The following is a 12,124-nucleotide window of genomic DNA, read 5'->3' on the forward strand; positions in this document are numbered from 1 at the left end:
ATTTGCACTCTGCTGCTTCTGTCAATGAAGATGGCATTTCTAGTGGCCATTACCTCAGCCAGAAAGTAGGGGAGCTGCAGGCTTTAATTTCACAACTTTCATATTAGGCATGTCAGTGTGTACTCAACTGTACGATTAACCAGTAAGCCTGGGGTTATCGGTTAATTTTGTCAATTACATGCATTCCCCTGTCCCTTGCTGCCTATATATCAGAGGCAGCAGGTAGAAAGCAAGAGCTGGTGCTGGGAGGAGCCAGCTTTGCCAGTTCCCTCCAGCACCAGCCCCACTGCCTCTATCAGAGGCAGCAGTGGGGGAGGGGAGCTACTGCGAAGCAACTTCTGTCTGGGACAGGCCTGAGCGCCCCGCAGTCAGAGGCTGCTATGCATCCCACGCAGAAGCCTCTATCCACAGTGGGAAAAGGATGCATCATGGCAGCCAGCAGCCCCTGTCTGCATTAGGTCCAAGCTCCCCATGGACAGAGGCTACTCCACATCCTGCAGAGCAGCCTTTGTCTGTTGGGAGCTCAGACCCCCCCCTCCCCCATGGACGGGGTTGCTGCCACCCCACACTGCTGCCACTGTATCAGAGGCAGTAATGCAGGACGGCAAGCAGCCAGTTTGCAAGGGGAGCTGGGTTTTAAACAGGCAGCAGCAGGGGGTAGTAGGGGTCTCCCCGGGAGTGGGTCTGGAGCACACTGGCTGATGGCCCCGCCTCCGGGGACTATCGAATAGTCGTGTAACTGATATTTTATGCAGTTACGTGACTATTCAATTCTATGATAGCTAACTTTCCTACTCCATATATGAAATTTCTTTAAGAACAAGATTTGACTGCACTGTCATCCCAAGTTCCTCCCTAAGGTGGTTTCCTCTTTCACATCAACCAGGCAATTTATATGCCTATTTTCTGTCTGAAAACAGAGTGGTTTTGCAGACCTTTGCTATCAGAAAAGGCTTGACATTTTACCAAGATAGAAACTGACACTTTTTTGAATATTCCCAGTTCGTAGCAGTGGCTGACTTCTTACTGATAATCAGTCTCCACCCAAAGATTTTTTTCCTGGTTTGTATGCTATGTGAGCATGTTTTGATTTGACCAATGTTGTTCCAGCCAGTAGAATCATTGAATAAGGTCACAATTGACTTTGATCTTGCTGGCACAAATTCCAATTATAGACATTTGTTAGAGTGGCAACCTGGACTTCAGTTCACATGTGCCTCTCACTATACCAGTGGTTCCCAAACTTTTTGGCATCCCACCCCCTTTTTGATTTTTGAGAAACCCTCACGCCCCTCTCCCAAAAAAAAGCTGCAAAACTTGTTGAGCAAAAAAGAAAGAAAAAAGGAACTGACCAGGGCCAAAAATAGCAAAATTTGGGGTGGGATTGATGGAGAGGGGAGCTGGGTCACCTCGCGCCCCCCCGTTTGGGAACCCGTGCACTATACTGTGGCTGAGGACTCCAGAGAGGATGCAAGAGTGGGTGGAATTGTTCTATAATTGTCATTGAAATAGATTTTGATCCCACCTCCAGGTCTACAGGTAGTGACTCACCAGAGTGGAATGCATAAGTACAATCATGTGACAAAAAAACAGTTACTAACTTGTTCCGTTGTAGCTGCTCTTTGAGATTTGTTGCTTGCGTCCTTCTCACGACCCACCCTTCCACATCGGAGTTCTGGCAAGAAAGAACTGGGAGGTAAGAGAGTCGAGGGGTAGAGGTGGCTCTGCCCTTTAAACCTGTATGCAGTGGCACACAGCAGCAGGGGAGCTTGAGCCTCCTATGGGTACCACTGTAGGAAAAGGTTTCTGATGGCCATCTGCTGAGCACACAGACACCAGGGTGGAAGGGGAATGTGGTCGAACAAGTTATGAACCAGGTTAGTAACCGATTTGTTTTACTTTACTGATCCAGCAATAACTCCAGTAGTGTCCAACCTTTGTAGCACCAAACTTAGCAGAATTCTGAGAGCTACATTTTGTTTTCATATGTATAACATTTGAAGCATACCAATGCCTTCCTTGAAGAGTTCAGGTGATTGAGCATCAGTGGGAATCTGGCCCTGCTTACCCAAAGGGTAACTTACTGATTATGTTTCGGTGATGGCCGTGTGCATCATGCCAATGAAATGTAGACTTGAGTTTACAAGGTGACTGAAATGTTTTGGTTTCTTACTAAATAAGTGTATATTTTAGAAAGAGGAAGGCTACGTAAAAAAGTCCCTTTCAGTTTAAGTACACATGGCTAGATATTTATCCTGGGATCCATGCCTGGAAATTCAGACTTGCCTTTGCGTCAGAATCATAGAAACAAAATCCTGTATTTCATGGTATCTGCCCTTTTTAAAAGGCATCCATGGGAAACAAACTAATTCTGCAATATTCTGGTGTTTGACTAGTGCTGATAGTGAAGCACTATGGTTTTAGGAGTATACTGTCTGACTTGTGCCGAAGGGCAGTTTGAGGGGGAACAGAAACAATGAATCTGAAAGAAAGTTCTGTGGGACAAGAAGAATGAGACATGCAAAGTAAGAAGAATGGGAGAATAGATTCCAAGAACATACAGCTTAAGGAAGTAAAGCAAAGGCTAAAGGAAACCAAAATGAACCCTATTGTTAAAACAACTGAAGATTTAAGAATTCTGGGACTTTGTATGGGTTACACTAGAATTCTAAATGAAGTAGCACAAGACCAAGTGGTGTCTAGCACAACTGTATTTATCTTCAGACCTTGAGCCCTCTATTCACATATAGGCAGAGAAGTATATGCTTTCTCCAATTAACCCAGCAAGTGCTTCAGATCTGACCTATGTAACCCTTCGGTCTCAATAGACTATGTAGCCTTGGGTCTTTCTGCTGGAACTGACAATTAGGTAGCAAGTTATGACGATTTTTTGACAGACGTGTTCAGAAACTAAACTGATTCCATCTGATTTTCTCCAATGCACTGAATAGCTATGAGATGTAGATGGATTTTGGTGACTGCCAAAATGAAGGTAGCAGATGGGGAAATTAGCGTAAGAGCTCTGGAGATTTTGACTAGGCAGCAACAAATAAACATGTTGACCTTCAAGATGTTAATTTAGATAAAAGTATGGATGTTTTATATGAACCTATGAAGGGGTTACCCCCTCTCTCTTTCAGGGGTAGGGAACCTTTGGTCCAGGGTCCAAAATCAGGACCCTGGCTTCCCTGGATCCAGCCCCTAGGGCTCGGGGCTCCTCCCTCACAGCATTGGGAAACCCATACTGGAACACTAGCCTCCACCCAACTGATTTTTCTGTGGGTCAGCATCCCTTGACCTAAGAAGGGTTCCCCACTTCTGCTCTATTTTGTCATTTTGTTTGTTCCCTCCACTGGCACTAATATCTTACCCCATACTGCTAAGATGGAAGCTATTTCAGAAAGAACAGTCTTCAAGAAAGGCTTCTCTATGCCCTCCTCAGTAGCATCTGGACTAGGTCTGAGGTCTTGCTGTCTCTCCACTAGGCCCTGTTTGCTAAACATTATCTGTGGTACTCTCTCCGATGTTCTCATTGAAAAAGCCATTTTCTCTCTCAAGAAAGATCTCTTTTGCTTTAGTACTTCCCAGATATACATTGCTCAAAATAAAATATGGTTCAGTCTGAGATGCTTTTCAAGCCAAATCCTTACACCATTGTTGAAACTAAGCAACAACGAAGTCCAGGGGAGACTTCTGGGTATTTCTGTGTCCTGTTAAGATAACATTTCTAAGTGCCTGTCACTGTGGCATCTGAGCTGGTTTACGTTAAGATATTGATGATTTTAATGAAAGAAAGACGAGGTATCATTTGGGACAGGGCTGGGCAAAATATGACCTGGGGGCTGGGTCCAGCGCACCAACCCACCGGATCTGGCCTGTGGACCACCCTTCTTGCACCCTCAAGCACACGCAGCTGCTGTGGTTTAAAACCCAGTCCCTGCACCTCTCTGCTCTGCAGGAAGCGGGAGGCTTCATGCTATCTCCCCGCCTCCGGCCCAATCCTTAGCTCCTATTGGCCAGAAACAACTGATCAATAAGAACTGACCTCAGCCAATCTCTCAGCTCCTATTGGCTGGAAACAGCCAGCCAATCGGAACTGGGAGATTGGGCTGAGGGTCTGGAGCAACACAAACCCCTTCTTCCACCCTGAGTTGAGGGCCACATGGAGGGAGCAGCCTGTATTGTCAAGCAGGCTGGGGCTGCAGCAGGCAGGGAGCTCAGCCTGCCTTGTGGGGTGCTGCAGCCTGCTGGCCAGGAGACTCTTAGGTAAACTCCTCCCAGCCAGCACCTGCCTCTGATACTCCAACTCCCTCCCGCAGGTCACCATCCAAACTCTCTGCACCCCCTGCCCCAGGTAACAACTCCCTCCCAGACTCTGTATCCCCTCCTGGAGGCCAGAATTTCCTCCTGCACCCATACAGCCCTCCTTCACCCTGAACCCCAATCCCCTGACCCAGGTCACAACCTGCCTCCTCCAGCCAAACACCCTCAGACTCCATGCTCCAGACTGCACCCCGGTCCCTTACCCCATGCGCCCTTCTGTTCCCAGCCTCCAACCTAGACCCTGTGCGCCCTCCACAGAAAAGTGCTGCCCTTGACCACTTACCAAAATCTTGGAGTGGCCCCCCACCAAAAATTATTGCCCACTCCTGATTTGGGAGGTAAGACTGAGTTTCACTTTCAAGAAAAAGAAAAACTTAAAAAACAACAAATAGTCTAGTAGTACTTTAAAGAGAACAAAACATGTAGATGATATCATGAGCTTTCATGGGCACAGCCCACCTCTTCAGATGACCGGAGTGTTGGAAGTCCAGATCCAAGAATAAATAAGGGAAGGTGGGGGGGAAGGGGGGGAGAAGGGGGAAAAAATTGAAGGGGAGGAAGAACAAAAGAGTGAGTAGATAAGCTTCAGAGGGATAGCTGAATGAGTCTGTAACAGGAAAAACTTATAACCTCAGTCATGCAGAAGGCAATGCTATACACAGTCTCAAAAACAATTCTAACGTCATAATCAAAGAGGCTGACTAAGGGGGGCTCTGTAGTCGTCATGAACAGAACAGATTATGAACAGGAGGCGACCGGATAACTCACCAATACCAGATTCAACAAGCCTCTCTCCTGTGATCCCACTAAAGAATAACAAAAACACCTGAAACAACTGCTCATGAAGCTCCCTGATGCTGCTCAGGACCAGATTTACACTAATACCCTTCCTTATCCCCGACCAGGAGTTTTCTATCTGCTACCCAAGATACACAAACCTGGAAATCCCAGATGACCCATCATCTCAAGCACTGGCACACTTACAACAGAATTATCTGGCTATATTGACTTTCTCCTCAGACCCTATGCTGCTAGCACCCCTAGCTATCTTCGTGACCCCACCGACTTCCTGAGGAAACTACAAAAAGTAATCTTCCTGAAAATACCATCCTGGCCACCATGGACGTAGAAGCCCTGTACACCAACATTCCACATGAAGACGGATTACAGGCTATCAGGAACACCATCCCTAATGACAGCATTGTACACCTAGTTACAGAGCTCGGGGACTTTGTCTTCGCCCACATCTACTTCCAATTTGGAGACAATTTATATCTTCAAGTCAGCGGCACCGCCATGGGCACCCCCATGGCACCACAATATGTCAACATCTTTATGGCCAACCTTGAACAATGTTTCCTCAGCTCTTGCCCCCTAACACCTTTACTCTGCTTACGCTATATCAATGATATCTTCATCATATGAACCCACAGGAAAGAGACTCTTGAAGAATTTCACAAGGATTTCAACAACTTCCACCCCACTATCAATCTCAGCCTTGATCAGTCCACACGAGAAATCCACTTCCTTGACGCTACAGTACAATTAAATAGTGGACAAATTTCCACCACCATATACCAGAAACCTACCAACTGCTACACTTACCTTCGTGCCTCCAGCTTCCATCCCAGACACATTTCTCAATCTGTTGTGTATAGCCAAGCCCTAAGACACAACTGGATTTGCTCCAATCTCACAGACAGACACAAAAACCTATAGGAGCTACAAAGAGAGCATTCTTAAAACTGAAATACCCACCTGGAGAAGTGCAAAAACAGATTGCCAGAGCCAAAAAAGTACCCAGACATGAACTCCTTCAAGACAGGCCCAAAACAACAGAATTCAACTTGTTGTCACCTAGGGTGTGTCTAGACTACAGTTTTTTTCTTCAAAAAAAGTGGCTTTAAAAAAAAAAAAGTCCCCTGCATCTAGACTGCTGCCGCATTCTTTTGAAAGTAAATTGAAAGAACGTGGCAGTTTTTTCGACCATGGAAAACCTCATTTTACAAGGAAGAATGCCTTTTTTCGAAAGTGCTCTTTTGAAAAAAGGCGCTATGTAATGCAAATTGCTTTTTTAAAAGAGAGCATCAAGGCTGCCTGGGTGCTCTCTTTTGAAAAAGCGGCTTGCTTTTTCGAAAGTACAGGTTGTAGTCTAGACATTCTTTTTCGAAAGATGCTTTTTTGAAAGTGTATTTCGAAAAAGCCTCTTTCGAAAGAGGCTTGCAGTCTAGACATAGCCCCATAGTCCACAACTTAAACCCCTCCAACACGTTATCAAAAATGTACAACTTGTGTTGGAAAATGACCCATCACTCTCAGGGACCTTGGGGGAAGGCCAATTCTGGCTTAGACAGCCCCCTAATCTGAAACCAATACTTTCAAGTAATCACGCAACACAGCTGCATCATAAGCATCCAGGAACCCACCCCTGCTATTAGCCCCGGTGCCAACTCTGCCCACACATCTACATAAGCGTTTTCAACACTGGACCCAACCACATCAGCCACCAAATCAGGGGCTCATTTAACTGCACATCCACTAATGTGATCTATGCCATCAGATGCCAGCAGTGCCCCACTGAAATGTCTATCAGCCAAACTGGACAGTCTCTATTGGAAAGAATTAATGGACACACATCAGATATCTGAAAAGGCAACACACAAAAACCTGTTGGAGAGCACTTTAACTTCCTGGACACTCATTAATAGATCTCCAAGTCGCTGTTCTGTTTCAGACCAATTCCACAAGCCAAATACACAGAAGGATTGGAGCTTAACTTCATTCACAAGTTTAATTCTTATGCTAATGGTTTGAATCTGGATATCAGATGGCTCGCACATTTTCAACCAACCAAACAACGAAGGTGTTAATGGTTCTTGATGCCTGTATAGAATCTGGTATTGGTCACCTTCCTTTCCAAGTGCAAACTAATGTAACTAGTAGCATCTTAAAGACTAAATAGACTGTTGAAGTTTTTCCTGTTACAGACTCATTCAGCTATCCCTCTGAAGCTTATCTACTCACTGTCTTTTGTTCTTCCTCCCCTTCAATTTTTTTCCTTCTCTCTTCCCACTCTCTCCTTCCTTTATTTATTCTTGGATCTGGACTTCCAACACTCCTGCCATCTGAAGAAGTGTAGTGTGCCCACGAAAGTTCATGATACCATCTATATGTTTAGTCTTTGAAGTGCTACTAGATTATTTGTTGTTTTTTAAGTTTTTCCTGTTATAGACGATCTCGGCTACCCCTCTGAAGAAAAAAATATTGTCTTCATTTTGTGAGATGGGGAAGTTTCCTGTTTGCTTGTCTACTTTCAGCACAAATTTGAAACATGCATTTATGTACCTTTTATACTGTATGCAAACACAAGTTGAGGAATAATGGTTGCCTTCCTGCAAAGCATGTCTGTTACCTGTAGATACTGAAGCCTAAACAGAACTGGTTCTGTTTGTTGAGCAACCCTTCCTTCTACTTCATTTGGCTCTACTTTGTCCTGTATCTGTGGGTGAACTAATGAGTATTGAAGTGGAAAGTACTCTTTTCAATATTTCCTTTTTTACATGGAATTTTTATTGCTGCAGCATGTAAAGTTTAAGAATCATGACTAAGAAGCTAGGACTAACTGACTTTTTTTTTTACCCTTTTTTTCCTAACAATGGACACTGTATAAAGTTGTACTGAAGTGTCTGCCCTGTAGAATTGCACAAATATATTAGGGTTGCAAACTACATAGACTTGAGATTAAATTTGTTCTATGCACGGCTGGGAGGGCAAAATATAGGTGCATCTGAAAAAAGGACCTTGAGTTCTGCAGTCAGCCTGATTTGAGAAAAATTGGTTGTCAGAGGTAATGGTGGACCTTTGAGGCTGTGTGCACAGCCCATTTGTGGTTGAATGCTATAAAAGAGTGTAACACGTAAGATCAATAGTAGCAAAATGGGATAATAGCTTACTCACATATACGAATGGAATTAAAGTGTTTTGTTCACTTTTCCTAATGCTTCTCTAAATTCTACCCTACATCAGTTTTTTACATTTTCTCAGCACTGTAGAATCTGAATGGTGTGCAGTAGTGTATTAAGCAACATGACTAACATCCGTTATATGGGTTAAATCACGTTCAATCTCGTGTGATTGGCCAAATGTATTACGCTTAAATTGAAAATTCATTTTTCATTAAAGAAGTTGAACAAGATGATTAATGATCTAATACCTGTGGCTTTGAGTACTCAGTCTCTCTGAAAGATTATAGACCCTCCCCAGTTCTGATAATGAATGATAAATACACACTCTCTCACACACAGAGAGATTATCCCTTGCAAATAAATAACATTGTTATAGCACTCATTGTAGTAACCTCACTTACAATATTGTACCTTTGGTTGCTAAAGTCTGCAACAACTTTTTGCAATCTGTTGTTTTGTTTTGCTTTTTTCTTAATGAGACAGTGCTCAGTTGGGTTATTGACATCTATCTCTTTGCTGTTCTGTTCCCAGAAGAATTATAATTATAGATTTAAAATTTGGTAATTTTCCCATATGTCTCCTGCACTGGAGACATATATATGGCCCAAATAGCATCAAAGGACTTTGAAGACAAACTACCTGACAACTATTTTGTCTAGTGGATTCCCTAAAATATTTGTGAAACACAAGAAATCTTTTCTATCCTCCATTTCTTATAGATGGGACTTAAAATCTTTTTGTAATATGCTAGATTTCTAGACCAAGCCTCCTTGATACCAGCACAGAGATTTCTATTGCAGAAGCAAGTGGAATAATTTAGAAGAGGGGAAAAAATACTTTGCACAACTGGGTCTAAGGACCGTTCAAAAGGAGCACTTGCGTGAGCCGTTAAATATTAAAATATTTAAGCTTTGTCTACAGTGAGAAACTCAATCATTGCTGACACTTTTTAGCAATGTTTCTCTCTGAAGCAGTAAGGACAACTGCTCGAGTGCTAGCATAGACTTAATTTCTCTCTGTCTACTTAAAAGTTCCACGAGAAGGATGGCCTGCAGATTAAAGGGCTGAAAATGGAAGCAGTAGATCCAAATAAGATTCCTGATTCCGCCACAGACTGCCTGTGTGAACTTGGGCATGTCAACACTTTTTCTACTTCAGTTCCTCATCTGTGGAAAGTGATGATATCTCACAGGAATGTTGGTCTCATGTATTTTCCCATGTCAGATAATGCAGTAATGAACACCACAGAAGAAGCTAAGACTAAATAAATTTAAATAGAAATACCACAGGAATGGCACACCTTGGATATTCAGAAAAGTACCACAGGATCTGGTTGACTCAAGCAATCAAATACTATTACAGACCTGTCTGTCACCCAACAAAGAAGGAGAAGCAAGCTTACTGGAGCATGCTGAAGTTCTAATTTTGCTAAGGGTTTGCTGGCTAATCTGTGTGAGGAATAGTTGCTTCACTGGCATAAGCTCTAATTCTTCCTATGATATAACAATGTAGCTGTGTCCAGGTAGCACTAGTGGTATTTGCAAGGAGTGTGCCATTACCTCGGTGATTTCTCAAAATCTGGCCATATTCAGCATCCTTGTGGCTCTTTGTAGTATGTAGTTATCCTCTCTCTATTGGCTGCTTATTTCACAGCCCTTCATAAATGTTGTTGGATGTGACTGGGCTTTAGTATGGAATACTTCTTGCTTACCTGACCATTTGCTTTCTTGTATATTTCATACCCAGCAATCTGACCCTCTACACTGGATTAACATTTTAATTAAATTCTTCAAATTGAAAGACTGCCAAGAAAGGGGAAAAATGGCTTACTATAATTAGAGTACCATGAAATATTTGTTGTGATTAGTATTTCAGTGATTAGTATTTCAGAGGTCAACTCTAGTATTAAATGCTGTAGAGAACCCTGTATGGCCAAGCAGTTTCAGAGCATGTGTGTTTAGTTTTTAGGCACAGTCTTCAATATTAGTTGGATTCAGAGGAGGGATTTTTGTTCCCTTGGAGCCAACTCCTGCTAGTCTGAGCCAATTTTCTTATCTGTGCTTGAGGGCTGAAGAAAGGAGTAGAGAAAATGTGTCTCTCCAAACACTAGCACTATAAAGAAAACCTGATTTAAAGGAACAGGTGAAATTCCTCATTCCTCTCAACGAGATGGTTCTGCAGTAGTTGACATTGCAAGCACTTGGAGCGCTAGCGAACGCTTTGTTCAGTCAGAACTGTATTTGTACTGGGGACTGAGTGGCCTCACAATCACTCTGACACTGACTTTCAACCCTTCTAAATAGCTGGGTTCCCAGAGCCCCCATTACCTTGACTCCAGCCGCTGGGCGAGTGTGGCCAGCCTTTTCGTTATGGACTGTCAGGAAGACACAGATGCTGCCTGGAGCTGCTCAGCTAGTAACTCTGGCTCTGGGCATGGAGCCTGTAAACAGGAGTATCTCCAGGGAGGCTGCAACATCCGTGTTTTCCGTGGCCACCGCTCCTCTGTGCTGGCCCTGGGCAGGTGCGCACTGGGGCTGCAGGACCCGGCTGGCCACGCGCTCCTCCTAGTGGCATAGGCGGGGAGGAGCCAGGGGGTGCCGGAGTTGGCCCGGCCTGGTGCTGGCTGCGGACGGGCAGAGAGAACACAGATGGACCAGGCCAGCGGTCAGCGAGGCACGGGCCCAGCTCTCAGATGCAGGGCCCAGGCCCTTCGCCTTGGGCTGGCTGCTCAGGGACAGAGAGCCAGCCCAGCCCCGTGCCATGCAGAAGTTGCTGGGGCCGGACGCAGCCTTGGAGGGTCGCCGGGAGGGGTTTCTAACGGGCTGTGTGTGTCCCAAGGCTTGTGGGCAATTGTCAAGAGCTCATTGGAATCCTTGAGAATCTCCTGGTGAGCTTTGTCTCCTCCTAAAATCATAAGAGAAAATCCTGGCAGAGGCTTCTAGCATCCTGTAGGGAAGTGTTTTTATTTCACTTAATTTCAGAGTGGTCGCTGGGTTGGTCTTTATCTGCACAAACGACGAGGAGACCTGTGGCACCTTAGGGTGTGTCTGTATAGAAAAGCTTACCTTGAAATAAGCTATGCAAATTGAGTTCTGTCAATTACGTAGCTTATTTCGAAATTGGGAGCGTCTACACAGCACTTATTTTGAAATAGAGCATTCCTTCTCCAACTTCCCTTACTCCTCGTACAATGCGAGTTACAGGAGTTGGAGTAAGAAGCCCTCCAGCTTGACAATATTTTGACATTATTTCGAAATATCTCCTTGCTGTGTAGAGGCGGACTATTATTTTGAAATAATGTTGCTGTGTCAATGTACCTTGGAGACTAACAGACTATGTTGTGGATAAAACCTTTTGTTAGCTACATGAATTGGATATCAGAGGTAGACCCACATTCTCCCTCCCAAAGAAGGCAGTTATTTATCAGTGGTAGGATCGGCGTTAGCGAGGCCAATTCAGAGGGGATGTAGCTCGCTCCTAGCAGTTGATGGGGAGGTGTGAATACCAAGAGAGGGAAAATTGTCTTTGTAGTGAGACAACCATTCTAAATCCTCCTTCAAGCTACTTTTAAATCTGTTACTGAGTGTCCACAGAGGTTGAATTGCTCTCCTGCTGGTTTTTGCATGTAACCTTTCTTGATGTCTGATTTGTGTTTATTCTTTGGGACAGAGACTGGTTTGGCCAATATACATGGGAGTGGGATGTTGCTAGCACATGGTGGCATAGATCACGTTATGAATTGTAGGTGAATGAGTTCCTGAAGATGTGACTGATGGTGTTTGTATAAATATGGGGACAGAGTAGGCAACAGGATCTTTTTGCAGGGATACGTTCCT

The 12,124-nt window shown here is 44.2% G+C and overlaps 1 protein-coding gene across 4 annotated transcripts in view; it reads left to right on the forward strand.

Moving 5' to 3' along the window:
• The first annotated feature begins 1,728 nt into the window (after window positions 1–1,728).
• The window catches only part of CPNE1 (copine 1), a 42,671-nt gene continuing 32,275 nt past the window's right edge, over window positions 1,729–12,124 (forward strand). For 2 of the 4 annotated variants that reach the window (XM_006124440.5, XM_075901467.2), the window contains exon 1: window positions 1,732–1,877. In XM_006124440.5, coding sequence (XP_006124502.2) covers window positions 1,869–1,877 — 9 coding nt within the window. In that variant the 5' untranslated portion in view covers window positions 1,732–1,868. Of the gene's footprint in view, window positions 1,878–12,124 lie in introns of all 4 variants that reach the window. The other 2 variants (XM_075901466.1, XM_006124441.5) reach the window with 2 other exon arrangements.

The sequence above is a fragment of the Pelodiscus sinensis genome, chromosome 17 (assembly GCF_052426305.1).
Source record: "Pelodiscus sinensis isolate ZL-2025 chromosome 17, ASM5242630v1, whole genome shotgun sequence".
Taxonomy (NCBI): domain Eukaryota; kingdom Metazoa; phylum Chordata; order Testudines; family Trionychidae; genus Pelodiscus; species Pelodiscus sinensis.